The sequence below is a fragment of the Xenopus laevis genome, chromosome 3L (assembly GCF_017654675.1).
Source record: "Xenopus laevis strain J_2021 chromosome 3L, Xenopus_laevis_v10.1, whole genome shotgun sequence".
Taxonomy (NCBI): domain Eukaryota; kingdom Metazoa; phylum Chordata; class Amphibia; order Anura; family Pipidae; genus Xenopus; species Xenopus laevis.
In genome coordinates, this window is record NC_054375.1 from 6456509 (window position 1) to 6483751 (window position 27243).

A 27243-nucleotide genomic window follows, 5' to 3' on the forward strand; every position below is an offset into this window, starting at 1 on the left:
TTTGAATGCAGGAAAGCGTTAGAAGAGAAAGGCAAATAATTCAAAAACTATAACATAAATAATGAAGACCAATTATAAAGATGCTTAGAACTGGCCATTGTATAATATACTAAAAGTTGACTTAAAGGTGAACCACCCCTTTAATAAGGAGTGTGTTTATACTGTAGCAAATTAGCCTTTCCTACAGGGCACACACCATGCGTTCATTGGATAAATCATTTTTGTTTTGATTTTACAAGAAAATACAAATGGATTTTTGCTTCCTTTAATTCATGTGCAACCCCCTTACTGTTATTATTACTGCACCCCGGGCTTATTGATATGGAGGCATTAATTATACAGAGGGTTTCAGCAGGAGGGAGAATCTGGTTAAATATCCTCTCTTCCTCCCACCATTGCTCAGAATAGCAAATGAGGTTGAGAGGAAGTTGCACTGTCGAAGAACAATTAAAATGGCAGATTATTTAATTGCAGATTTGAATTACAGGGATACTGTCATGGGAAAACATGTTTTTTTTCAAAGCGCATCAGTGAATAGTGCTACTCCAGCAGTTCTGCACTGAAATCCATTTTTTAAAAAAGCAAACAGATTATTTTATATTCAATTTTGAAATCTGATATGGGGCTAGACATATTGTCAGTTTCCCAGCTGCCCCCAGTCATGTGACTTGTGCTCTGATAAATTTCAGTCTCTCTTTACTGCTGTACTGCAAGTTGGAGTTATATCAACCCCTCTCCCTTTCACCCCCAGCAGCCTAATTAAAAAAAATATTGGGAAGGTAATCAGATAGCAGCTCCCTAACACAAGATAACAGCTCCCTGGTAGATCTTAGAACAACACTTAATAGTAAAAGCCAAGTCCCATTGAGACACGTTTAGTTACATTAAGTAGGAGAGATAACAGCCTGCCAGAAAGTAGTTCCATCCTTAAGTGCAGGCACAAGTGACATGACTGGGGGCAGCTGGGAAACTGACAATATATCTAGCCCCATGTCAGATTTCAAAACTGAATATAAAAAAATCTGTTTGCTCTTTTGAGAATTGGATTTCAGTGCAGAATTCTGCTGGAGTAGCACTATTAACTGATGCGTTTTGAAAAAAACATGTTTTCCCATGACAGTATCCCTTTAAGATTGGGCACATTTGCCCTATTTATTGGGCTTCCAGTGAATTGTGGTATTTAATGCTTGTGTGAAAAAGTAGCTATTCACCCAAGCGAGAGTATTTTTCCCTTTAATTCATTTTTAGGTTGAACAGACTGAGCACGTGGATTTAATTTAGAAGTTATTATTATAGTTTCTATAAAAAGCTACTTGGGGGCAGCCATTTAGGTTCCAGTAGACTTTCGGGCACTCATGAGTACTAGAGAATGAAATGGAGGTCATTTATGGTTCTCTATACACCTGCTCAGGATGAAGAGTTGCTCGTATAAGATAAGGCAGGGGCTGTCCAAAAATATTTTTTATTTGCAGGTGCTGGAGCAACAGATATATACCGTATCAATAAAATAGAATTAAATATTGCCACTTTGTAGGGTTACTGTGCCTTTAAGCCTTTACTAGCAGATAAGTGTGTTGTGGAAAGGGTCTTGCAGATGGGATAAGATCTTGCCTTATTGTCTCCATCTCACCCCACTGTTGCTATCTTGGATTACTGTTACAATTTTGCTTCGGTGACCAAATTGCCATTCTTGCCTTCCATCTTGTCTTACAGTCTACACATCAACCCATGGTCACCATCTTGCTTTGCTGTGACTATTTTACCCTACTGTCTCCATCTTGCCTTACTATTTCCATCTTGTCCTACTGTCTCCGTCTTTCCTTACTGTCTCCATCTTGTCCTACTGTCTCCACCTTGTCCTACTGTCTCCATCTTGTCCTACTGTCTTCACCTTATCCTACTGTTTCCATCTTGTCCTACTGTCTTCATCTTATCCTACTGTCTCCATCTTGTCCTACTGTCTCCATCTTGTCCTTCTATATCCACCTTGTCCTACTGTCTCCATCTTGCCTTACTGTCTCCATCTTATCCTACTGTCTCCATCTTATCCTACTGTCTCCATCTTGTCCTACTGTCTTCATCTTATCCTACTGTCTCCATCTTATCCTACTGTCTCCATCTTGTCCTACTGTCTCCATCTTGTCCTATTTTCTTAATCTTGTCCTAATGTCTCCATCTTGCCCTGCTGTCTCCATCTTATCCTACTGTCTGCATCTTGTCCTATTGTCTCCATCTTGCTCTTCTGTCTCAAACTTGTCCTACTGTCTCCATCTTGCCCCTCTGTCTCCTCTTGGCCTACTGATTCCATCTTATCCTACTGTCTCCATCTTGCACCCCTGACTCCAACTTGTCCTACTGTTTCCATCTTGTCCTACTGTCTGCCTCTTGCCCTACTCTCTCCATCTCACCCCACCGTCTCCATCTTGGCTTACTGATTTTTAGCTACTGTGACCATGTTGCCTTGCTGTCTCCAACACATCACTTCCACTGTCACCATCTTGTCCTGCTGTCTCCATCTTGGCCTACTGTCTCCATCTTGTCCTACTATCTCCATCTTGTCATACTGTCATTTTCTTACCTTAGTACTGTAATCTTGCTCAATTACTTACCACTCTACCTACCAGCAGCTGCTCATTTGTGGGTCACAACATTTGAACCCTTCTTAAAGACAACTCAGAATACTTTTTAAGCCAGGTAGACTAGGTAGGAAGCATTTATGATCCTTTTTATGTGGGGTAGCAGGTCTAATGAAGGACAATGCAAATGTAACCTGGATTGAAGAAAAGTGGAGTTGGCTTTCATCCAAAAGCAACTACTGTACATCAAGAGTCACCAACAAAAATCCTCTACTGACTCTCCCTCTTTGTGGCTTCATTTCAGGCGGAATTCTCCGAGCTGAACCTGGCTGCCTATGTGAATGGGGGGTGCATGGTGGACATGCAGGTCATGAGAAACGGAACCAAGGTGGTCAAGTAAGTAAAGGCACCAGCTTGTGGGAGATAAATGTGTCTGTTTGTACATTGCCTAAGAACGTATATCCCATCATGAGGAATTCATGATGGGGGACCCGGGCTGCTTCACAGAAATCCCCCCTACCCAGCCATTTTGTATCTGAAGACTTTTTTGTGGCGGGTTGGTGACAGCTAATTGTGTTGTGGATGCTGTAATAAGTCGGTGTCCTGTGAGGTAAACAGGAAGTACTTGCAGCCAATGAGAGAGTAAGGAAAAGTATTCTGTGTGGTAACCAGGAAGTACTTACAACCAATGAGAGAGTAAAGAAAAGTGTTATGTGTAGTAACCAGGAAGTACTTACAGCCAATGAGAGAGTAAGGAAAAGTGTTATGTGCAGTAACCAGGAAGTACTTACAGCCAATGAGAGAGTAAGGAAAAGTGTTATGTGCAGTAACCAGGAAGTACTTACAGCCAATGAGAGAGTAAGGAAAAGTGTTATGTGCAGTAACCAGGAAGTACTTACAGCCAATGAGAGAGTAAGGAAAAGTGTTATGTGCAGTAACCAGGAAGTACTTCCAGCCAATTACAAAATGAGGGAAAGTGTCCTGTGAGGTAACCAGGAAGCACTTGAGACTTAGACAAATAAATAATTGCTCTTATATAAAGGAATGAAACAAGTTTACAGCCTGTACAGTGGGCACAATAACTGGCCTGTCCCCACAGATTAGGAACCCCAGCCTTAGAGGAAAGTGGCTGAATACTGCCAAATGTTTAGAAGTACAGGTATAGACTCTGTTATCCAGAAACTCATTATCTAGAAAGCTCAGAATTACAGGAAGATCATATCACTTAGAACTGCATTTGAAACAAGTAATGCCAATTTTAACAGTAGTTTGTACTTAATCCCACCTAAAATATAATTAATCCTCATTGGACGCAAAACCAGCCGGTCGGGTTTATTTAATATTCAAATTATTTTTTTAGTAGACATGTATGGTGACCCAAACCCCATGGTGACCCCTTATTCAGAAAACCCTAGGTCCCAAGCATTCCAGATAACGGGTTCTACCTGTATTAGAAATATTACCTTCCATACTGGAAACATTATCCATAGCAAGAGAGAGTGATACCTCATACTACTTTTTTACAGTCAGCACCCTCTGTTTATTCTACAAATGTGTTCAGGATTTAGATAAAGTTCAAGTACGGTCAAACCTCAATGGTACATTCCCACGTTTTACACTATTTCTTTTGTGGTTGCACCAATTCTGGTGCATTTTAGTGGGTGCTTTTTCGCGGATTTTACACTACCCGTTCCCGCATTTTACACCAGAATTGACCCTTTGTCCTCTGTTAGATATATTTAGCTGTTAAATTTAGTTTGTACGTCTGACTTTAAAGAGGTCTTGTACATGCTGTCCCTTAGTGTACACATTCTTTCTTTGCTGCCCAAACCTTATTATTAACACAGTATTGTACTGACATTTTCATATATTCTACACTTAAATCTGTTTAATACTTGAAGCCAGTGGTGTATCTAGATGTTACTGGGCCCCACAGCAAAGTTGTTGTAGGGCCCCAATCATATCTAGAGGTTGTCCTGTTCAGTGACGGACTGGGACACCAGGGGCCCACCCAAAAACCTTAGACCAGGGGCCCACTCTCACCACTATTATTCTTCCTCTCCTCACTCAACCTCTATTCTCCTAGTCTCTTTTCTTTACATACTATAATACTATAATCTATTATTCCATCTGTTTAGCCTTTTTGTTCTCATAGAAATAAAGAATGACCATGAAATATGCCAAATGTTTAGCAGCATGCGGGCCCACTGACACCTGAGTTTTCCAGGTATCCCGATGGGCCAATACACTGGTCCTGTTTTACCAATATATATTCAAATTAAGGATGCACTGAATCCAGGATTCGGTTCGGGATTCGACCTTTTTCAGCAGGATTCGGATCCTTGCTTTGAAAAGGTCAAAATTAGTCATAGTAAATATGTTGACAGAACTTTACATATATGGCATAATCCATACTGTTTATCAGCAGACAAGGGTTACAACTCTATTTACAAAAAGTGGCAAATATCAAAAACATATGTATGTTTTTTAACATTTCTATCCTGCTGCCTCGTACCTGGAATTCCATCCCTGAATTCCTCCATAAGGGACACTCTCTCAACCCCTCTTATGTCTTACATCAGAGGGCTTGAGAGAGTGTTCCTTATGGAGGAATTCAGGGATACATCAGACGGGTTGAGAGAGTGTTCCTTATGGAGGAATTCAGGGATACATCAGACGGGTTGAGAGAGTGTCCCTTATGGAGGAATTCAGGGATGGAATTCCAGGTACGAGGCAGCAAGATAGAAATGTTAAAAAAATACATATGTTTTTGATATTTGCCACTTTTTGTAAATAGAGTTGTAACCCTTGTCTGCTGATAAACAGTATGGATTATGCCATATATGTAAAGTTCTGTCAACATATTTACTATGACTAATTTTGACCTTTTCAAAGCAAGGGTCTTATTTATAATTTGTGCTGTTCCTTTAACACATAATTAGCTTAAACTTTTTTTTCAAAACTCCAGCATCCAATCATTCATGATTTTCTATTTCGGTCGAGGTGGAGGAGCACTTCCTAAAAGATATTGGCCCCTGAGTATGACATTCCTTCATAAACCTGTCGCCACAAGCTTTCCCTGAGCTTGCTGTGTTTTCCCAGCTGCAGGCTTGTGTTACGAGTCCCAAGTGTGTGTTATCCACCCTGTAGGTCCATCAGTCACTCCTCCGTGCACATTCGCTCACCACATGTCCCCTGTGACACACAAGATGATTCCAAGCTAGAAAATTCTATATTTTTCCTTTTGAAATTTGTATCTTTTATTCTCCACCCAAACAACATCTACATCAAAATCCAGCAGAGAGCCAGCAACATGCACCACAGGGGTGGGACGCATATAAATAATGTTCGTAGACAGTATGAGTAAGGGTGGCCATGCACTGGGTGACCTTCCTCTATCCAACCAGAAGGCACATGGGTGGAACTGACGGATACTGTATGAGTACATGTGCATGGTAACTTTCATATTGTTCTGGGTTGACAGCCTAATTGTTTGGAACTGCAGTGAAGAGGAGTTGTCACCATCCCCAAAATTCCAGATGGTTTGGTAGTATGGTTAAAATTGGCCTGACATAATCTGGGCATGTATGGGTATCTTAAGGAAAGTCACATTAAATAACTTCAAACCCAGCATGGGACTAAGGGTTCTAGGGCCCACCAGGGCTGCTGCCTCGGGCCCCCCAGTTGTGAGGTCACCATCAGGTCTTCCAATGAATACTCAACCCATTGAATACCAAACCCAATGAATACCCAATCCAATGAATACCCACCCCAATTAATACCCAACCCAATACCCAACCAATGAATACACAATCCAATGAATATCCAACCCAATTAATACCCACCCCAATGAATACCCACCCCAATTAATACCCACCCCAATGAATACCCACCCCAATTAATACCCACCCAATGAATACCCAACCCAATACCCAACCAATGAATACCCAACCCAATAAATACCCACCCCAATGAATTCCCAAACCAATGAATACCCAACCCAATGAATACCCAACCCAATGAATACCCAACCCAATAATTACCCAACCCAATGAATACCCAACCCAATGAATACCCACCCCAATGTATACCCACCCCAATGAATACCCAACCCAATCAATACCCAACCCAATAAATACCCAACCCAATGAATACCTAACCCAATGAATACCCAATGCAGCAAACCTCCCTCCCTGCACTGCACATAAGCTCTGATGTTGCTACGATTGGGAGGGTAGATCAGAATGGAGCTGATCTGGGACGGCAGAGCCCACAAGGGTTTTTTTCCCTGTGTCCCGATGGCCCATTCCGACGCTGTTCAAACCTATCTAGTAGGCAGAGTATGTGGCAGAGCGATAGCATGTCCAGCATGGTAACAGTAAAATGCCTTACCTCTCCTCCTGTCTATGGCATTTCAGTTACTGCTGATTAAATAAAGGAAAATTGAACGCCGTTTAGAAATCTGCTTACGTAAATGTAAATAAAAACAAAAGGATAAGTCAACGTTTCCTTTAAACAAGTTCCTTCCTCTATAAAGACAGGATTCCTCTTCCTTTTATACATTAGTTTACTTTGTAAATAGTAGGAAGTCCCAATGTTTCTATCTCTTTGACCACTAGATGGAGCTGTTCTTCTAGAGGCTTTGGCAAATTCCTCAGCTGATGTAATGAATAGGAGGCAAAGCAGCATGTTATACATTTTTCCTTTACATAAAACGTGACTTACCCATCAAGACTCAGGGAGTTTAACAGTTGTTTTATTTATTATGTTATTGCTAAGGGTGGGAAGTCTATTTAATGGGGGGGGGGGTAACGTTCGTGCACTGCTTTGGGCGAGTGTAACAGCTGTCATTTTCAGTAAAGAAAGCAGCAGCGCCCTGTATTTAACTCTGTTCATGGCATTCCTGAATTGATGTGTTAATTATACCGTGTATGAGTTAGTACCGCTGGCAGCTGAAAGAAAGTAAAATCTACATTTTGGACATTGATCAACTTTGGCCACATAAGAATAAGATCATTACTGTCTGTGACAATGTGTATTGTGAGTAAAGGCATGTATGTTAACGTGTGAGCATGTATGTGAGTGAATGTATGAGTGAGTTCCGGAGTGTGAGGGGCGTAAGCAGACCCTGCGGTTGCAGGGGGGCTCAGGATTGTATAGGGCCCATTAAGGCCAGTGGCATACCTCCCAACTGTCCTGTTTTTAGAGGGACAGTCTCTCTTTTAACAGCTCAACCTGCAGTCCCTCGTTTGTAGTCCCGATTTTCTCTGCACTGAACAGCCAGAAAAAGAAACAAAGTTTCTCAACAACGTTTTGGCAGAGAGCCCAGAACAGTATGAGCAGCAGATAAGATACTTCTGTAACAATTTCGAGATAAGCAAATAAGTGATTTTAACAATACAAGATAACAGGTCCCTTGGGAGAAGTTAGACTCGCAGCTTAAAGGGCAATTCACCTTCATTAGCAAAACTGTAATAACTGAAAAAAAACACAGAAATATGTCAGACTTTTGGAACCTGGCAAATTTTAATTTTAAAACGAACATGGTAATTAGGGGGTGTGGCCACAAAAATGGGCGTGATCAAAAAAAATAATAAGGCCCTAATCAATGAGTACGTTTAATATATCTTTGTAGAATACGTCAACCAATTTTTTGGGGTACTAAATTGAATAAGTTATAGGGCCCAGTAACATCTCGTAACACCACTAGTGCCACCTTTATAGAATGAACCCCAATAAGTTGACAGATGACAGTTTTTCTGATCTATTTATGGCTAGAATCTCACCGCACCCTCCTGTTCTCCTGGGAACTCGCTGGGTTAATTAAAGGGCAGATAAACACATTCTTCACTCAAAAAAATATGCAGCTGCACAAACGGTGGTTCAGCACCTCTGGAAAGTGAAATGTGCTTTTTATTCTTCATTCCTTCTGTTATATAATGGGGGGAGGGGGGTATTTTCCTTGAACTGTGATGCTGCAGGTACCTGCATGTTAGCACTAATATGTGTATGTGTGTGTGTCCCTGTTTATTTGGAATCCTGTGTATGAACAGTCATATTCACTGTAGGAATCTTGAACTCTCTCTGCCCTCACTCACTACTATTTTATTGATACAGAGCATACAAAATACCTGCACCCCAGCACTTCTCAAATAATAATATGTCTCTATTTGCAACAATTTCAATGGATTGAAAGTCACCACTTTCTCTAGTTCCGACTCTTGAAAGAATCATGCAGAGGCCGGTTCTCCCTCAGATTTTAAAATCAGCTGGTGTTCAGGATTCAGAACCAACAGTGCAGAGCATGTAAACGGAGTCCGCTTTTCGATAGCAATAACATTTACAAAAACACTTGATTATTTTTCATTAATGCACATCAGAAAGTTGCTTAGAATGGTGTTTTCTTTTGGTATGCAAAGGACTGTTTTGAGGTAAGGATCCCCTTTTAAATGAGCACCCACTGACTGTTTACAAAATAAGAATCCAGGCTTTAAAAATGATAGTTATATTCTCCCTCTCGGTGAATGAACATGTACTCTAGGTTATATATACTTGTGTATTGACATACTGACAAATGTACTGACTGTTACTGATATATTTGTGTTACAAGTGTGTTTTTCTAGAGGTAAAAATGAAGAAGTCAGACCTGTCTTACTTAGGGGACTGTTCCTGCTGAATTGTGCTTAGTACAGGGGATACCTATGCTGCCATAGTTTTATGGGATCTCTCTGTACAGACTATGAGCAAACTTAGGGGACTGTTCCTGCTGAATTGTGGTTAGTACAGGGAATACCCTATGCTGCCATAGTTTTATGGGATCTCTCTGTTACAGACTATGAAGAAAACTCAGGGTCTGGTTCCCGCAAGATTGTGCTTAGTACAGGGAATAACCATGCTGCTATAGTTTTAATAGGAATCTCTCTGTACAGGCTATGAGCAAACTTAGGGACTGTTCCTGCTGAACTTGTGGCTTAGTACAGGGCTACCTATGCTGCCATAAGTTTTAATGGATCTCTCTGTACAGCTATGAGCAAACTTAAGGGTGACTGTTCCTGCTGAATTGTGGTTAGTACAGGGGAATCTATGCTGCCATAGTTTTAATGGGATCTCCTTGTACAGACTATGAGAAAACTCAGGTCTGTCTGGCAGATTGTGCTTAGTACAGGGAAATACCTGATGCCTGCTATAGTTTATAAGGATCTCTCTGTACAGACTATGAAAGCAAACTTTGTGAAGTGCGAATTGTTGCCTTGCGTCTGGGTCAGTATGGAATTACATAGGTTTGGAGAAATTCCAGCTTGGCGGATGTGGTCTGTGTGACTTCAGTCATGTAGAGCAGTGTGATTCGTGTTTAGATGATAGACTAAGGTGAAATCTCAGGATCTGGGGTTATCTGGCTGAAGAGTTATTGTGGCTAGCTAATGGCACTAGTTGTTGTCTGCTGCCCGATACCTCGCTTATGGCTGCTTAGTAATGTGTATTTGCTGGATGGTGCAGACTCCTGGCAAGCTGTACTGCACTGGCTGCTGAAAATGACTATTAGGTAGCTGTCTGTTACATGACTAGATGAGCAAAGCTTAGGGGCTGTTCCTGCTGAATTGTGCTTAGTACAGGGGAATACCTATGCTGCTATAGTTTTATGGGATATCTCTGTACAGACTATGAGAAAACTTAATGACTGTTCCTGCTGAATTGTGCTTAGTACAGAGGAATACATATGCTGCCATAGTTTTATGGGATCTCTTTGTATAGTCTGTGAGAAAATGATGATCAGTTTAAGGGTTTTCCCAGCTAATGTTATGTCTGTATAAATCTAAGTCTACTGTTGACTGACCACATCCTCAGTGATGACATACCGATTTTTTTTTTTTTTAACTATTGCAAACGATAACACAATATAAAATCACCTTACCCACAAGTGCACCGGCAGAGACCAGGCAATTACCATTTAAGTCAATCTACAGTCAATTCCCAGCATTCTGCCACTCCCTTGCTCTGTACTTGACATTGGCAAAACACTAGGAATCTCCCCAAGTGCCATCGCCTTGCTATCGCTTTAAGTGTTTATTTAGGTGAACTTCCCCTTTTAATGATATTAAGGTATGGCTTTTAACCACAGGAGAATGTTTGGCTGTTCTTCAGACAGACAGACAGGAATTTCCTTCCCAAACAGACACCACCCTTATTTCTATGGGGGGGGGGGGTTTACCTAGGGAGCTGGATTCATTGATTCACATGCAGTGGTCTCGGTTTCGGTGACGGTCGTTTCAGGCCAGAAGGCTGATTTTTGTGTGACGTGAAGAGACGGCAGCCCTTGAAACAAGGCCATTGTGATGTAAAGGGGAAGTTGTCCCATTCTCAGACATTCATGTATATGTGTCCACACCTTGATAGAGCGTAAGATACTTCTGTATAGGGAGAAACAAAATAATGCTTCAAGTGCTCACATATATTGGCATAAGTCCTCCATAAATCTCAGCCATTGCTTTAACCATCTCTCCAAAGAGAGCTTCTTGCATTACGTGGCCTCTAGCACGGGGGAAAAGAAATATAAAACATTGTTCCTTTAAAGGGGAAGTAAAGTGTAAAATAGAATAAGGCTAGAAATGCTGTATTTTGTATACTAAACATAAACATGAACTTACTGCACCACAAGCCTAATCAAACAAATGATTTATGCTTTCAAAGTTGGCTACAGGGGGTCACCATCTTGTAACTCTGTTATACATCTTTGCAAGACCAAGACTGTGCACATGCTCAGTGTGGTCTGGGCTGCTTAGGAATCATCATAAATTATCAAAACAGCACAAGTCAAATAATATCTGCCAGAAGTCGATACAACAAGATTATTAATAATCCGAATATACAGACTGCACTGGGTCCTGTGTTGTCATGTAATCTAATGTGGATTTTATAGTTTTTGTATTGTTTAACACAAACTTTCTCCAACTCTGCAGAACCAGTGGCTGCAGCAAAATAATCCTCCAAATAGAATCCCAGTTTATCTGTTTAAATCTGGCTCCATGATCTTTGTCCCTGCAGCTGGAGTTGGAAACAGTAAAGGGGATGTAAAGGCAAAAATAAAATCCAATACAAATCTCTACACAGTCACCAACTGCTCTACAGGGAAACAAACAAAGCTGCTTGAGTTCTGCATGGCTGGGAAGTAAGGCGGGGGCTCCCCCTGCTGTTCATAAGTATGATTGTTTCCCTGCAGAGCAGTTAGGGACCGTCTGATAATTCCTATCCACAGCAGTAAATGAAGGGAGAATTTCCCTGAATACAGTCAGGTTTCTTATAAAAACGGTACAAGTATATTGGAGATGGGTTTCTTTTTCATTAAAGAAATATTAAAAAAATATTGAAAAATATTGAGAATTTTTTTTGCCTTTACATGCCCATTAATATCTTGAAATAAAAAAAAATAATGAATGTACATTGCAAAAGTTCTTACAATAGCACCCTCATCAATTTTATTCATTTTTAAGGTTTAATTATCCTTTATGAAAGTTGATGAACTACACCTACCAACCACATTTTAGCTAAGTCTCTCAGACACTGGGGAATATTGGCAAATCATGAAATGTGCAAGTCATTTTCTTCCTCTGCAACTGGAACGTAAACCCAGCAGGAGTAAAAACACACACACATATATATATATATATATATAGTCAAACACAAGAGTCCTCTGCACTCAACCCATTATCAATATATTTAAGACAGCGACATTTTGTGCATACTGCTACTAAAAAATGCCTTACCCTTTAAACAAAACAGGGATTGTTTGTCCATATATTGCAATATATTTAAGCTGGCCAACTACGTCAAAGTCATCCCATATCTGGCCAGTCCTATGCTCAATTTTCATCTGATTCATTAAGAATTCTATGGTTTAATTATACATTTTATAAAAGGGACGAATACGTTTTACCTGCAACTTACTAGCTGCTTTCAAAGTAAAACTCCCAAACTTGGCTGCCCTTTTATTAGACACCAGTGGGATCACCTGACTATAGCTGGGAAGGGTGGGAGCTACAACATGGAGCTGGTCACTGCTCCTGTATAAACTATAACAAACAAAGGAAAGTTGTGCTCACCACTATTTTTTAAAACCATTTGGCGGGGGTGCAATGAGGCTGTGACCACAAAATACATATAGTCAAACACAAGAGTCCTCTGCACTCAACCCATTATCAATATATTTAAGACAGCGACATTTTGTGCATACTGCTACTAAAAAATGCCTTACCCTTTAAACAAAACAGGGATTGTTTGTCCATATATTGCAATATATTTAAGCTGGCCAACTACGTCAAAGTCATCCCATATCTGGCCAGTCCTATGCTCAATTTTCATCTGATTCATTAAGAATTCTATGGTTTAATTATACATTTTATAAAAGGGACGAATACGTTTTACCTGCAACTTACTAGCTGCTTTCAAAGTAAAACTCCCAAACTTGGCTGCCCTTTTATTAGACACCAGTGGGATCACCTGACTATAGCTGGGAAGGGTGGGAGCTACAACATGGAGCTGGTCACTGCTCCTGTATAAACTATAACAAACAAAGGAAAGTTGTGCTCACCACTATTTTTTAAAAATAAAATATATTGATAATGGGTTGAGTGCAGAGGACTCTTGTGTTTGACTATATGTATTTTGTGGTCACAGCCTCATTGCACCCCCGCCAAATGGTTTTAAAAAATAGTGGTGAGCACAACTTTCCTTTGTTTATATATATATATATATATATATATATATATATATATATATATATATGTATGTATATTATGTTATAGAGCATGTACACAAGGAAGGCTATAAATGAAAGCAGGCGACAATAGGGCTGTGGAACAGCTGCTTTATCAACCTTAGTGTCAGGAACGCTGATTTACTAGCAGGTAAAATCCTTATAGTAAATATGCCGGGGTTAGAGAACAGTCGCTGACATTATCCAGTGTAAGGCGGCTTGAAGGATATAGTGGAGATGGACTGGTTTCAGGGAGCCTTTGAAAATCTAGGGACCCCATAAAAATAAATGGCCACTTTAATAACCAGACCAGCGCCAAGGAAGCCCAGATCTAGCTGAACTATAGTTGTACATAATATCCCATACTTAAAAGCGTAGAGGAAACTTCGGGCGACTTTGGAAAACATAGCGCTCCGAGTGCTATCCCGCCAGCAGGGTCGGACTGGGCCGGTGGGACACCAGTAAAAAACACGGTGGGCCTCGGCTCTTGTGGGTCCCGTTGGCCCAGACCTGCTCCATGGAAAATTTTCCTGCCAACCTGCCACGATCTCCCTTCTGGGCTGCGTAAAAATCACGCATGCGCATCAAAAAACGTGCCCGCGTGGCAAAAAACGCACATGTGCGGTGGAGGACAGGTGTCCAGAGGGGGGCCCTGGGAAAGCAGCATCGGTGCGCCCCGGGCCCCACAGTCCATCCCTGCCTGCCGGCGATTTACATTCTAGCCGGCGGGACGCAGTTCAGGGAGATTAGTCACCCCGAAGAAGAAGAGATTTGTTGCCCGAATCTGAGCATGTGCCCTCACCCTAAGTACATTATAGAATGGCTACTTCTAAGCAACTTTTGCATTGGACTTCATTTTTTCTTTTTTAATAGTTTTTGAATTATTTTGCCTTGTTCTTTTGGTCTATCCAATGGGGGTCACTGACCCCATCTAATAATCAAATGCTCTGTAAGGCTGAAAATATATTGGTATTGTTACTTTTTATTACTCATCTTTCTATTCAGGCCTCTCCTATTCATATTCTCTCTTATTACAATCAATGCATGGTTGCTAGGTTAGTTTGGTCCCTAGCAACGAGGTGGATGAAATTAGAAACCGGAGAGCTGCTGAATAAAAAGCTAAATAACTCAAAAACCACAAATAATAAAAAATGAAAACCAATTGCAAATTGACTCAGAATATCCCTCTCTATATCATACTAACAGTTAATTTAAAGGTGAACAACCCCTTTAAAATTCCCTGGACCCTCTACAGCTGTTCTGGATACCCACTAGCTTGTAATGTAAGTCCATTCTATTGCAGAAATAAATTTGCTTTGATCTAAGCCTACTATAGACATGACAACTCTTATGTTTTGATGTGAATTTCCCTGATTTAAGCCCCTCTTACCTAGTCACCCCTACTAACAGGTTCATCTCCCATTGTCAGTTATTTCCCACTCCATTAAGATGCAAAGAATGACCCAAAATCTTCATATATCTTCCCAAACAGCAGATGCAGCAAAAATGCCCACAGATCCTAATTTGGCCAGTTAGGGGGTTAATATTACATACACAGTTGCCCTGTTGCAGGGTTTGATGGAGAGTGGTTTCAAGTTGGGCAAAGGGAGGCAGAGAGAAACAAGCAACATGGGAGCAGTTTTATGAAAGAACAAGTTTGTGGTTCAGTTGTGCAGTAGTAGGTGAGGCAATTCTTTCAATCTGTCCTTTTATGCAGTGATCTTAATGGCATGTCTGGGCGTTAAGAAAGTGCTCATTGGCTATTTCTGCTGTTATTTTACAGGCATGTCTTGGGGTTAATGTAGTGCTCATTGGCTATTTCTGCTGTTATTTTACAGGCATGTCTGGGTGTTAATGTAGTGCTCATTGGCTATTTCTACATGATCTTACAGGCATGTCTGGGGTTAATGAAGTGGTCATTAGCTATTTCTGCAGTGATCTTACAGGCATTTCTGGGGGGTTAATGGCGTGGTCAGTGACTATTTCTGCAGTGATCTTACTGGCATGTCTGGGGTTAATGCAGTGGTCATTAGTTATTTCTACAGTGATCTTACAGGCATGTCTGGGGGCTAATAGAGTGGTCATTGGCTATTTCTGCAGTGATCTTTCTGGGAGTTAATGGGCTGCGCAATGGCTATTTCTATTTCTGCGGGTTAATGGAGTGCTACTTGGCTATTTCTGCAGTGATCTTACAGGCATGTCTGGGGGGTTAATGGAGTGGTCATTGGCTATTTCTGCAGTGATCTTACAGGCATGTCTGGGAGGGTTAATGGAGTGGCCATTAGTCATTTCTACAGTGATTTTACTAGGGATGCACCGAATCCACTATTTTGGATTCGGCCGAACCCCCGAATCCTTTGTGAAAGAATCGGCAGAATACCGAACCCAATCTGAACCCTAATTTGCAAATGCAAATTAGGGGTGCGAAGGGGAAATTTTTTATACTTCCTTGTTTTGGGACAAAAAGTCATGTGATTTCCCTCCCCACCACTAATTTGCATATGCAAAGTAGGATTCGGGTTCGGCCGGGCAGATGGATTCGGCCGAATCTGAATCCTGCTGAAAAAGGCAGAATCCTGGCCGAATCCCGAAGCGAATCCAGGATTCGGTGCATCCCTAGATTTTACACGCATGTCTGTAGTGGTCATTAGTTATTTCTGCAGTGATCTTACAGGCATGTCTGGGGGGTTAATGGAGTGGTCATTGGCTATTTCTGCAGTGATCTTACAGGCATGTCTGGGAGGGTTAATGGAGTGGCCATTAGTCATTTCTACAGTGATTTTACTAGGGATGCACCGAATCCACTATTTTGGATTCGGCCGAACCCCCGAATCCTTTGTGAAAGAATCGGCAGAATACCGAACCCAATCTGAACCCTAATTTGCAAATGCAAATTAGGGGTGCGAAGGGGAAATTTTTTATACTTCCTTGTTTTGGGACAAAAAGTCATGTGATTTCCCTCCCCACCACTAATTTGCATATGCAAAGTAGGATTCGGGTTCGGCCGGGCAGATGGATTCGGCCGAATCTGAATCCTGCTGAAAAAGGCAGAATCCTGGCCGAATCCCGAAGCGAATCCAGGATTCGGTGCATCCCTAGATTTTACACGCATGTCTGTAGTGGTCATTAGTTATTTCTACAGTGATCTTACAGGCATGTCTGAGGGTTAATGGAGTGGTCATTGGCTATTTCTGCAGTGATCTTACTGGGGGTTAATGGGCTGCTCAATGGCTATTTCTGCAGTGATCTTACTGGCATGTCTGGGTTTTTAATGGTTTCTGTCTTTCTATGTTTTTTTATGGTCATGGTATTGGTGTGGTCAAAATTTCCACCGTGCTGCAGCTGTTCACTATATCCCTCTTTCTTGTTTTCAAATGTCGGGCGTATGCACTTCATAAGTTCGATAGCTAAGAGCTGATATTACTAAAGATATGGGCAGGGATCACACTTTTCCTTTGTTCTTTTGGCCTAAGTACTGGATTTGGCTGCTGGTCAGGACAAGTGCTTCCTGTTTGCAATCAAATCCCCATGTCAAAGCAGTTAATTGCCCCTCCTTGTACCAACACCGGGGAAGGGGGCAGAGGTCAAGTGCTGCCAAATGTCTACTTGGGGACCTGTTCACGGGACTCTCTGCTTTGTGTCAACTCAGATCTGGTATTTCCTTGCGGAAGGGCCACATTCCTCCACCTGCATTTGCAGCCCGCCTTCTAATTTCTCTGTAAATCAAAATCCACTGGATCCTGAATAATCCCGCAGACAACAAGCAAACAGCTGCAAAATGTATTTCTAGGGTAGAGGTGGCCCATTATTTAGTTAGGAGGGGAAAAGCAAGAATTGGGCCCCCTATAATTATGCCATTGTGTCTAAGCAAACCAGGCATCTTCATCATCATCCGTATAAAAATGATAAATGTCGATTCCCAGGAATGATCTGATTTACCGTGTTTATTCTTTCTGTCCCCCAGGTCCTTCAAACCAGACTTCCTGTTGATCCGACAGCATGCCTACAGTATGACGCTTGGGGAAGATTTTCGGAGTCTGGTGATAGGGCTGCAGTATGGGAACATTCCCAGTGTCAACTCCCTGTATTCCATATACAACTTCTGCAGCAAGCCCTGGGTGGTAGGTGTCTGACTTTGCCTGTGTATATGTGCCAGGGTAGGATCAAAATAGCAAGATATTTACACAGGTATGGGACCTGTTATCCAGAATGCTCGGGACCTGGGGTCTTCTGGATAATGGATCCAGGGCCGGAACTAAGGGTAGGCAGAAGAAACACTGTGGGGGCGCTGGGCAGGAGCCTGCTCAAGTTTTTCTGCCTACCCCTATTTCGGATTCACACCCCTCTGTACGTCTTGCCTACCCCCTCTGACCCTCCCTCTCCTGTCAGGCACTCCCTGCCTCCTCTGTCCGTCTCTCCCTCCCTCCCTCCTTCCCTCTCCTGTCTGTCCCTCCCTCCCTCTCCTGTCCATCCCTCCCTGCCTCCTCTGTCTGGCCCTCCCTCCCCTGTCCGTCCCTCCCTCCCTCTCCTGTCCATCCCTCCCTGCCTCCTCTGTCTGGCCCTCCCTCCCCTGTCCGGCCCTCCCTCCCCTGTCCGTCCCTCCCTGCCTCCTCTGTCCGTCCCTCCCTCCCTCTACTGTCTGTTCCTCCCTCTCCTGTCCATCCCTCCCTGCCTCCTGTCTGTCCCACCCTCCCTCTACTGTCCGTCCCTCCCTCCCTCTCCTGTCTGGCCCTCCCTGCCTCCTCTGTCCGTCCATCCCTCCCCTGTCTGTCCCTCCCTCCCTCCCTCTCCTGTCCGGCCCTCCCTGCCTCCTCTGTCCGGCCATCCCTCCCCTGTCCCTCCCTCCCTCCCTCTCCTGTCCGGCCCTCCCTGCCTCCTCTGTCAGTCCATCCCTCCCCTGTCTGTCCATCCCTCCCCTGTCCGTCACTCCCTGCCTCCTCTGTCCGTCCCTCCCTGCCTCCTCTGTCCATCCCTCCCTCCCTCTACTGTCTGTTCCTCCCTCTCCTGTCCATCCCTCCCTGCCTCCTGTCTGTCCCACCCTCTCTCTACTGTCCGTCCCTCCCTCTCCTGTCTGGCCCTCCCTGCCTCCTCTGTCCGTCCATCCCCTGTCTGTCCCTCCCTCCCTCCCTCTCCTGTCCGGCCCTCCCTGCCTCTTCTGTCTGTCCATCCCTCCCCTGTCTGTCCATCCCTCCCTTGCCTCAAACTGCCTCTCCGCTTCCCCTGCTTGAATCCTATGTTATGGTGAGCACACAGGGGGCGGGGTTAACTGTCCATCAGTGGAGAAATGCTATGGGGCACATTCACTAACCTCCGAAATTTCGCCAGCGACGGCTTGGCTCACAGAGCAACACTTTGCCAGGCGTAGATTCGCTAGGACAATGCTAATTCACTGTTGTCAGGAGAAAGAAAGAGGCTGCTCTAAAGTTCTTCTGCTTAGGAAAGATGTGAGAAAGTTTTCTAATTTTATTCCTAAGCAGAAGAACATCAGCCTCTTTCTTTCTCCTGACAACTTCCTTGACTACTTGCTGGTCAGACTGGTGGGAAAATGACCAGCAGGTGGCGCTGTTGGAACAAAATTCATTCATATTAACAGCACATGTATCCCTTAATATCTTGGAATCCAAAAAAAAAAAAAATAATGAATGTACATTGCAAATTTACATTCACTTATTTCTAAGGTTTACTTATCCTTTAAGATTGAAGTATTCATTTAATATGATTTGAAAACTGTGGCTGGGATATAGGGACAGGTCTAGTAGGATCTTCCAGAAGGAACCAAGCTGGAAGATGAAAGTTATGTGTTGTGATGAGAACAAACTGGAAACTTGAACTGAGATCAGGGAATTAGAGGCAAGATGGAGCTGTGATGTAAGATTTGCTATGATTTGAATGTTGTGGTTGATATACAAGAACAGGTCTAGCATGATCCTGAAAAATGCACAGATATAATGATGGAAACCGATTAAAAGATTAAGTCTATGTCTAGGTCAGTCTAATGGTTTCTGGTGAGATCAAAGTATAAGGGGAAGATAAAAACAAACTCCTATAGTTTTTCCCGTTTATCAACACTTTCCAGACAGCCAAAGGCATTAAAGTTATCAAAGTTGACATTTGTGTGGGTTCATCTGAATGTGTTGGACCCTGGGCTGGAACTAGGAGTGGGCAGAAGAGGTAGGTGCCTAGTAGGGGGGACGCCGAGTACCTACATCTCTAGTTTCAGCCCAGTCGCTCCCTTGGGAGACAGCAAAAAGGCCTGGTGCTGGTTGGACCACTTTGAGCAGTCATACACCTTCATTTTCAGTTGGGTGTTAAAACACAGCAGTAGCGTTGAGCACTAACACCAATCCAAATCCTTTATCCCCAAAATAAATCGCACTGAGCAAAAAATTGTTAAAGTTAAAAATTCACACATTTCGCCATTATTATTTGACTCCATTTTTTTTTGTTCCTTCTTTTCCTTTGTCAAATCAGCAAATCCACACAACACCCAGTTCTGTGTTCGCGTTTTTGCACGTCTCCCGAAACTGCTCGCAATTCCACTGTGAACTAATGACCTGATCGGGAATTAATAACCTTCCTGTTTGAAATATTTGGCACCGTTATGCACGCCTGTGGTTGGAGCTCTAACTTCTGTCATTGTCTCTCCAGTTTTCGCAGCTCATAAAGATCTTTCAGAGGCTGGGTGCTGACAAGTTTCCCTTGGTGGATCAGTCCTTTTTCCCTAACCACAAGCAGATGGTGAGTGTCGCCCATGTCTCACATGGTCTTTATAATGAGATGAAGGAGGGTAAAGTGATTCCAAACTGATATGTGGCTGGGGGCAAGGTTATTGTTTCAAGGAAATTCTCATCACTGGTCAGATTAATCTTATTTCTATACTGTGGTTACTCAGAAACGCTACACTGCTCAGCCCTCTCATAATATTGTTACTGAGGACTTTGCTGCCTCCTTAGAAAGTTGTGTGCTTTTCCCTTGAGGCTAAACTCATGGAAATGTTCTTTCCTCTTTGAAGAGGGAGATGGATGGTTTGGCAAATGATCAGGGCCATTTATTGCAGAGGCAAACCATCTGCTCACCTGTGGAGTTGCCATGTAACATGCCTCAAAGTGAAAAATCACACTGAAAATTAAACAAAATTAAATGCTTTTCAGAGTTTTTTTTAATTTGAATGGATTAGCAAGGACACAATTGGAAACAAACTTTTTTAAACTCTGAAGGCCTCTGGGTATGGTATAGTAGGTATAGTTGGGAGAGATGGTGCCTATAGTAACAGTGGATAATAGTCTCTGGGAAGGGAGTGTGACTGTGGGATAGCAGGTATAGTAGGGAGAGATGGTGCCTATAGTAACAGTGGGATAATAGTCTCTGGGAAGGGAGTGTGTCTGTGGGATAGCAGGTATAGTAGGGAGAGATGGTGCCTATAGTAACAGTGGATAATAGTCTCTGGGAAGGGAGTGTGACTTTCGGATAGCAGGTATAGTAGGGAGAGATGGTGTCTATAGTAACAGTGGATAATAGTCTCTGGGAAGGGAGTGTGACTGTGGGATAGCAGGTATAGTAGGGAGAGATGGTGCCTATAGTAACAGTGGATAATAGTCTCTGGGAAGGGAGTGTGACTTTCGGATAGCAGGTATAGTAGGGAGAGATGGTGCCTATAGTAACAGTGGATAATAGTCTCTGGGAAGGGAGTGTGACTGTGGGATAGCAGGTATAGTAGGGAGAGATGGTGTCTATAGTAACAGTGGATAATAGTCTCTGGGAAGGGAGTGTGACTGTGGGATAGCAGGTATAGTAGGGAGAGATGGTGTCTATAGTAACAGTGGATAATAGTCTCTGGGAAGGGAGTGTGACTGTGGGATAGCAGGTATAGTAGGGAGAGATGGTGCCTATAGTAACAGTGGATAATAGTCTCTGGGAAGGGAGTGTGACTGTGGGATAGCAGGTATAGTAGGGAGAGATGGTGCCTATAGTAACAGTGGATAATAGTCTCTGGGAAGGGAGTGTGACTTTCGGATAGCAGGTATAGTAGGGAGAGATGGTGTCTATAGTAACAGTGGATAATAGTCTCTGGGAAGGGAGTGTGACTGTGGGATAGCAGGTATAGTAGGGAGAGATGGTGCCTATAGTAACAGTGGATAATAGTCTCTGGGAAGGGAGTGTGACTTTCGGATAGCAGGTATAGTAGGGAGAGATGGTGCCTATAGTAACAGTGGATAATAGTCTCTGGGAAGGGAGTGTGACTGTGGGATAGCAGGTATAGTAGGGAGAGATGGTGTCTATAGTAACAGTGGATAATAGTCTCTGGGAAGGGAGTGTGACTGTGGGATAGCAGGTATAGTAGGGAGAGATGGTGTCTATAGTAACAGTGGATAATAGTCTCTGGGAAGGGAGTGTGACTGTGGGATAGCAGGTATAGTAGGGAGAGATGGTGCCTATAGTAACAGTGGATAATAGTCTCTGGGAAGGGAGTGTGACTGTGGGATAGCAGGTATAGTAGGGAGAGATGGTGCCTATAGTAACAGTGGATAATAGTCTCTGGGAAGGGAGTGTGACTGTGGGATAGCAGGTATAGTAGGGAGAGATGGTGTCTATAGTAACAGTGGATAATAGTCTCTGGGAAGGGAGTGTGACTGTGGGATAGCAGGTATAGTAGGGAGAGATGTGTCTATAGTAACAGTGAGATAATAGTCTCTGGGAAGGGAGTGTGACTGTGGGATAGCAGGTATAGTAGGGAGAGATGGTGCCTATAGTAACAGTGGGATAATAGTCTCTGGGAAGGGAGTGTGACTGTGGGATAGCAGGTATAGTAGGGAGAGATGGTGCCTATAGTAACAGTGGATAATAGTCTCTGGGAAGGGAGTGTGACTGTGGGATAGCAGGTATAGTAGGGAGAGATGGTGCCTATAGTAACAGTGGATAATAGTCTCTGGGAAGGGAGTGTGACTGTGGGATAGCAGGTATAGTAGGGAGAGATGGTGTCTATAGTAACAGTGGATAATAGTCTCTGGGAAGGGAGTGTGAGTGAGGGATAGCAGGTATAGTAGGGAGAGATGGTGCCTATAGTAACAGTGGATAATAGTCTCTGGGAAGGGAGTGTGACTGTGGGATAGCAGGTATAGTAGGGAGAGATGGTGCCTATAGTAACAGTGGATAATAGTCTCTGGGAAGGGAGTGTGACTGTGGGATAGCAGGTATAGTAGGGAGAGATGGTGCCTATAGTAACAGTGGGATAATAGTCTCTGGGAAGGGAGTGTGACTGTGGGATAGCAGGTATAGTAGGGAGAGATGGTGCCTATAGTAACAGTGGATAATAGTCTCTGGGAAGGGAGTGTGACTGTGGGATAGCAGGTATAGTAGGGAGAGATGGTGTCTATAGTAACAGTGGATAATAGTCTCTGGGAAGGGAGTGTGACTGTGGCATAGCAGGTATAGTAGGGAGAGATGGTGCCTATAGTAACAGTGGATAATAGTCTCTGGGAAGGGAGTGTGACTGTGGGATAGCAGGAATAGTAGGGAGAGATGATGCCTATAGTAACAGTGGATAATAGTCTCTGGGAAGGGAGTGTGACTGTGGGATAGCAGGTATAGTAGGGAGAGATGGTGTCTATAGTAACAGTGGATAATAGTCTCTGGAAAGTAGGAAGGAAGAGATGGTGCCTATAGTAGTGATGGGATATTGTCTGTATGGAGCTATAGACCTATAACATTAAATGTGAAATTTTGGCAATGTGGGGCAAAATTGTGAAGTGCTAAAATAGATGTAAAACTGAACATACACTGATGCTATTAAGAATGATTTTGTGTCTATACATGGCTCTTTGTAACAAGTTGTGGCAGTGGAAATACATCTGTCTGGTCTGCTCTGAAGAACTGAATGCAGTTAGATCCATAGATACATGAAAACACTGTAATTGCCTCAAAATATGAGGGGAACATTATCTGCACTTGATCATAGGGCTCAATTATGCCTCCCATGAGCATTACCTTGGACATCATCTATTACGTTATCTGTTCTGGGTCTGTCTCAAAAATGGAGATTCTGTGCTGCGTTCCTCGACCCCCATGACACTAGTAATTGCCGTTATATATTATTCAGGGGATTTAAAAAGAAGGGGTAGTAGGAATCATAGGTATAATTGGTAACATTAGTTTTGGGAGCGTTTTTTCTTGAATGAGAACCGTTTTTCTTCTTCCAGACAAACGCAGATTTAAGCCCTTGTGAGAATTTAAACTCTGGGAAAGTATTAAGGAATGTACGACAAACATGTATTTTTAGATAAAGCGTGGGGGCGTAATCAGCTTTGGTAATAGATATAGAACTGCTCATAAATGGTGCGTGATGTCAGCAGTTACTTAGTGATGTCACTTGTGTTAAAACTCAGAAATATTAAGAAATAATTTGCATTAAAGTACGACAATGTTAGAAGTCAGCTGTGACCTTGTGCCTTAATATGGTTACGGAACTATTAGGGGCAATGTGGCCTTATATGGCCATGGGGATCAGTCCATTATACTAAATCTACCTTATATCAAGGGCTACTATAAAGTTTTCTTATTCTCTCTTTGTCTAACATATATTAGAGCCTAAAGACGTAGTTTGCCCATAGCCTCTACAGAGAGATCCCAGAAAACTATGGCAGCATAGGGATTCCCCTGTACTAAGCACAATTCAGCAGGAACAGTCCCTAAGTTTGCTCATAGTCTGTACAGAGAGATCCCATAAAACTATGGCAGCATAGATATTCCCCTGTACTAAGCCCAATTCAGCAGGAACATCCCCCCTAAGTTTGCTTATAGTCTGTACAGAGCGATCCCATAAAACTATGGCAGAATAGGTATTCCCCTGTACTAAGCACAATTCAGCAGGAACAGTCCCCTAAGTTTGCTCATAGTCTGTACAGAGAGATCCCATAAAACTATGGCAGCATAGATATTCCCCTGTACTAAGCCCAATTCAGCAGGAACAGTCCCCTAAGTTTGCTCATAGTCTGTACAGAGAGATCCCATAAAACTATGGCAGCATAGGTATTCCCTGTACTAAGCCCAATTCAGCAGGAACAGCCCCCTAAGTTTGCTTATAGTCTGTACAGAGCGATCCCATAAAACTATGGCAGAATAGGTATTCCACTGTACTAAGCACAATTCAGCAGGAACAGCCCCTAAGTTTGCTCATAGTCTATACAGAGAGATCCCATAAAACTATGGCAGCATAGGTATTCCCCTGTACTAAGCACAATTCAGCAGGAACAGCCCCTAAGTTTGCTCATAGTCTGTACAGAGAGATCCCATAAAACTATGGCAGCATAGGTATTCTCCTGTAGTAAGCACAATTTAGCAGGAACAGCCTCTAAGTTTGCTCAAAGTCTGTACAGAGAGATCCCGTAAAACTATGACAGCATAGATATTCCCTGTACTAAGCCCAATTCAGCAGGAACATCCCCCCTAAATTTGCTCATAGTCTGTACAGAGAGATCCCATAAAACTATGGCAGCATAGGTATTCCCTGTACTAAGCACAATTCAGCAGGAACAGTCCCCTAAGTTTGCTCATAGTCTGTACAGAGAGATCCCATAAAACTATAGCAGCATAGGTATTCCCTTGTACTAAGCACAATTCAGCAGGAACAGCCCCTAAGTTTGCTTATAGTCTGTACAAAGAGATCCCATAAAACTATGGCAGCATACGTATTCCTTGTACTAAGCACAATTCAGCAGTAGCAGCCCCCTAAGTTTGCTCATAGTCTGTACAGAGAGATCCCGTAAAACTATGGCAGCATAGATATTCCCCTGTACTAAGCCCAATTCAGCAGGAACATCCCCCTAAGTTTGCTTATAGTCTGTACAGAGCGATCCCATAAAACTATGGCAGAATAGGTATTCCCCTGTACTAAGCACAATTCAGCAGGAACAGTCTCCTATGTTTGCTCAAAGTCTGTACAGAGAGATCCCGTAAAACTATGGCAGCATAGATATTCCCCTGTACTAAGCACAATTCAGCAGGAACATCCCCCCTAAGTTTGCTTATAGTCTGTACAGAGCGATCCCATAAAACTATGGCAGAATAGGTATTCCCCTGTACTAAGCACAATTCAGCAGGAACAGTCTCCTAAGTTTCCTCATAGTCTGTACAGAGAGATCCCATAAAACTATGGCAGCATAGTTATTCCCCTGTACTAAGCACAGTTCAGCAGGAACAGTCCCTAAATTTGCTCATAGTCTATACAGAGAGATCCCATAAAACTATGGCAGCATAGGTATTCCCTGTACTAAGCACAATTCAGCAGGAACAGTCTCCTAAGTTTGCTCATAGTCTGTACAGATAGATCCCATAAAATTATGGCAGCATAGGTATTCCCTGTACTAAGCACAATTCAGCAGGAACAGTACCTAAGTTTGTTCATAGTCTGTACAGAGAGATCCCATAAAACTATGGCAGCATAGGTATCCCCTGTACTAAGCACAATTCAGCAGGAACAGCCCTATGTTTTATTCCTGTTTCAAGAGAGCTTGAATCATGGAGTGCCAGGCTATTCTACTGTAGGAATTAGTTAATCTGTCCCGATCTGGGATCCCCATTTACCACTTTTAGGTTGCTATACATGCAAGATCAGATTTTCCACTGGCAAGTGAAGTTTCCTCTAAAAATCAGATCTAATCAGTTTGTTAAAGACCTGCATAACAGTAGCATCAAAACCAAATCTCCTGCACAGTCGAAATATTGGGGGGCACATCAGCAGCTGCAGGCGTGGGTACAGACGGCAGTATTGGTGAACAAGTATCCAAATACCAGGGGCCACAGAGATAAGGTGATTTTTATACAAGATATGGTGTATTGGGAAATGCTAAATTACAGTGGCCAAAAAAAGTGTGAAGTGCTGATTTATTTATTGTGCCCACTTGAAAAAAAGTCACATTGTGCCCAGGACGCACTTAAAGTGCCTTTCAATTAATCATACCATCTGAGTTTAATAACTTTCAGCCTGACCAGAGCTTTATTGTGATTGCATTCCCTGATCGATTAAAGGAGAACTAAAGCCTAACTAAAGAAGTAGGTAGAAATGTTGTACATGATGTTTTTTGCTTCTGTACCAGCCCAAGGCAACCACAGCCCTTTAGCAGTAAAGATCTGTGTCTCCAAAGATGCCCCAGTAGCTCCCCATCTTCTTTTCTGCTGATTCACTGCACATGCTCTGTGCTGCTGTCACTTACTGAGCTTAGGGACCCACTCACAATATACAGTACACATAGAATAGAAATGTCACAATATAAGGCTGATTAGTAATTAATACAGATAATTACTACATGGCAGCACAGAAACCAGTGCAATTAGCATCAGAATTTAATAATCAGCAAACCTGTAGCATCAGCTTATATTACAGGGGAAGCTCATTTTCTGCTGGATAATTAGTGACGAGCCCTAAGCTTAGCTTCTCAACAGCCAATCAGAGCCCACTGAGCATGTGAGTGTCACAGACACTTTCCAAGATGGTGACCCCCTGTGACAAGTTTGAAGTCCTGGATCATTGCTGCTATTGACAAGCTCAAACTTTAGCCTCGTGCAATAAGTTCACTATATAAAATATACCATTTTTAGCCACATCAATTTTTAGGGTTCAGTTCTCCTTTAAGTCTTTCAATGGATGAAGGGTGTTCCAAAGCTGAATTAAACATAAACCTTCCGTAAATGTGGCTTCCTACAAGGGTTAAAGCACGCTGTGAAGGGTAAGTATTTTAATGTGGTTTAATAACTATGGCCCTTGCAGTACCATTAGTCGCCATCTGCAGGCGATGGTCGCTTACTGACAGCAACAGAACAGCACCCCCATATTCTGGAACTATAGAAACTTCTCAGAAGTGGCACATCTTTTTATATTTTAGCAGGGAGGGCTCAGAAATGTGTTTTTCTAAAAGTAGGTGA

At 42.7% G+C, this 27243-nt stretch overlaps 1 protein-coding gene across 2 annotated transcripts in view; it reads left to right on the forward strand.

Moving 5' to 3' along the window:
* The window catches only part of syn3.L (synapsin III L homeolog), a 174404-nt gene that overhangs the window by 50148 nt on the left and 97013 nt on the right, over nucleotides 1-27243 (forward strand). For both annotated transcript variants that reach the window (XM_018240835.2, NM_001085735.1), the window contains 3 exon segments: nucleotides 2881-2972; nucleotides 17291-17447; nucleotides 19975-20064. In XM_018240835.2, coding sequence (XP_018096324.1) covers nucleotides 2881-2972; nucleotides 17291-17447; nucleotides 19975-20064 — 339 coding nt within the window.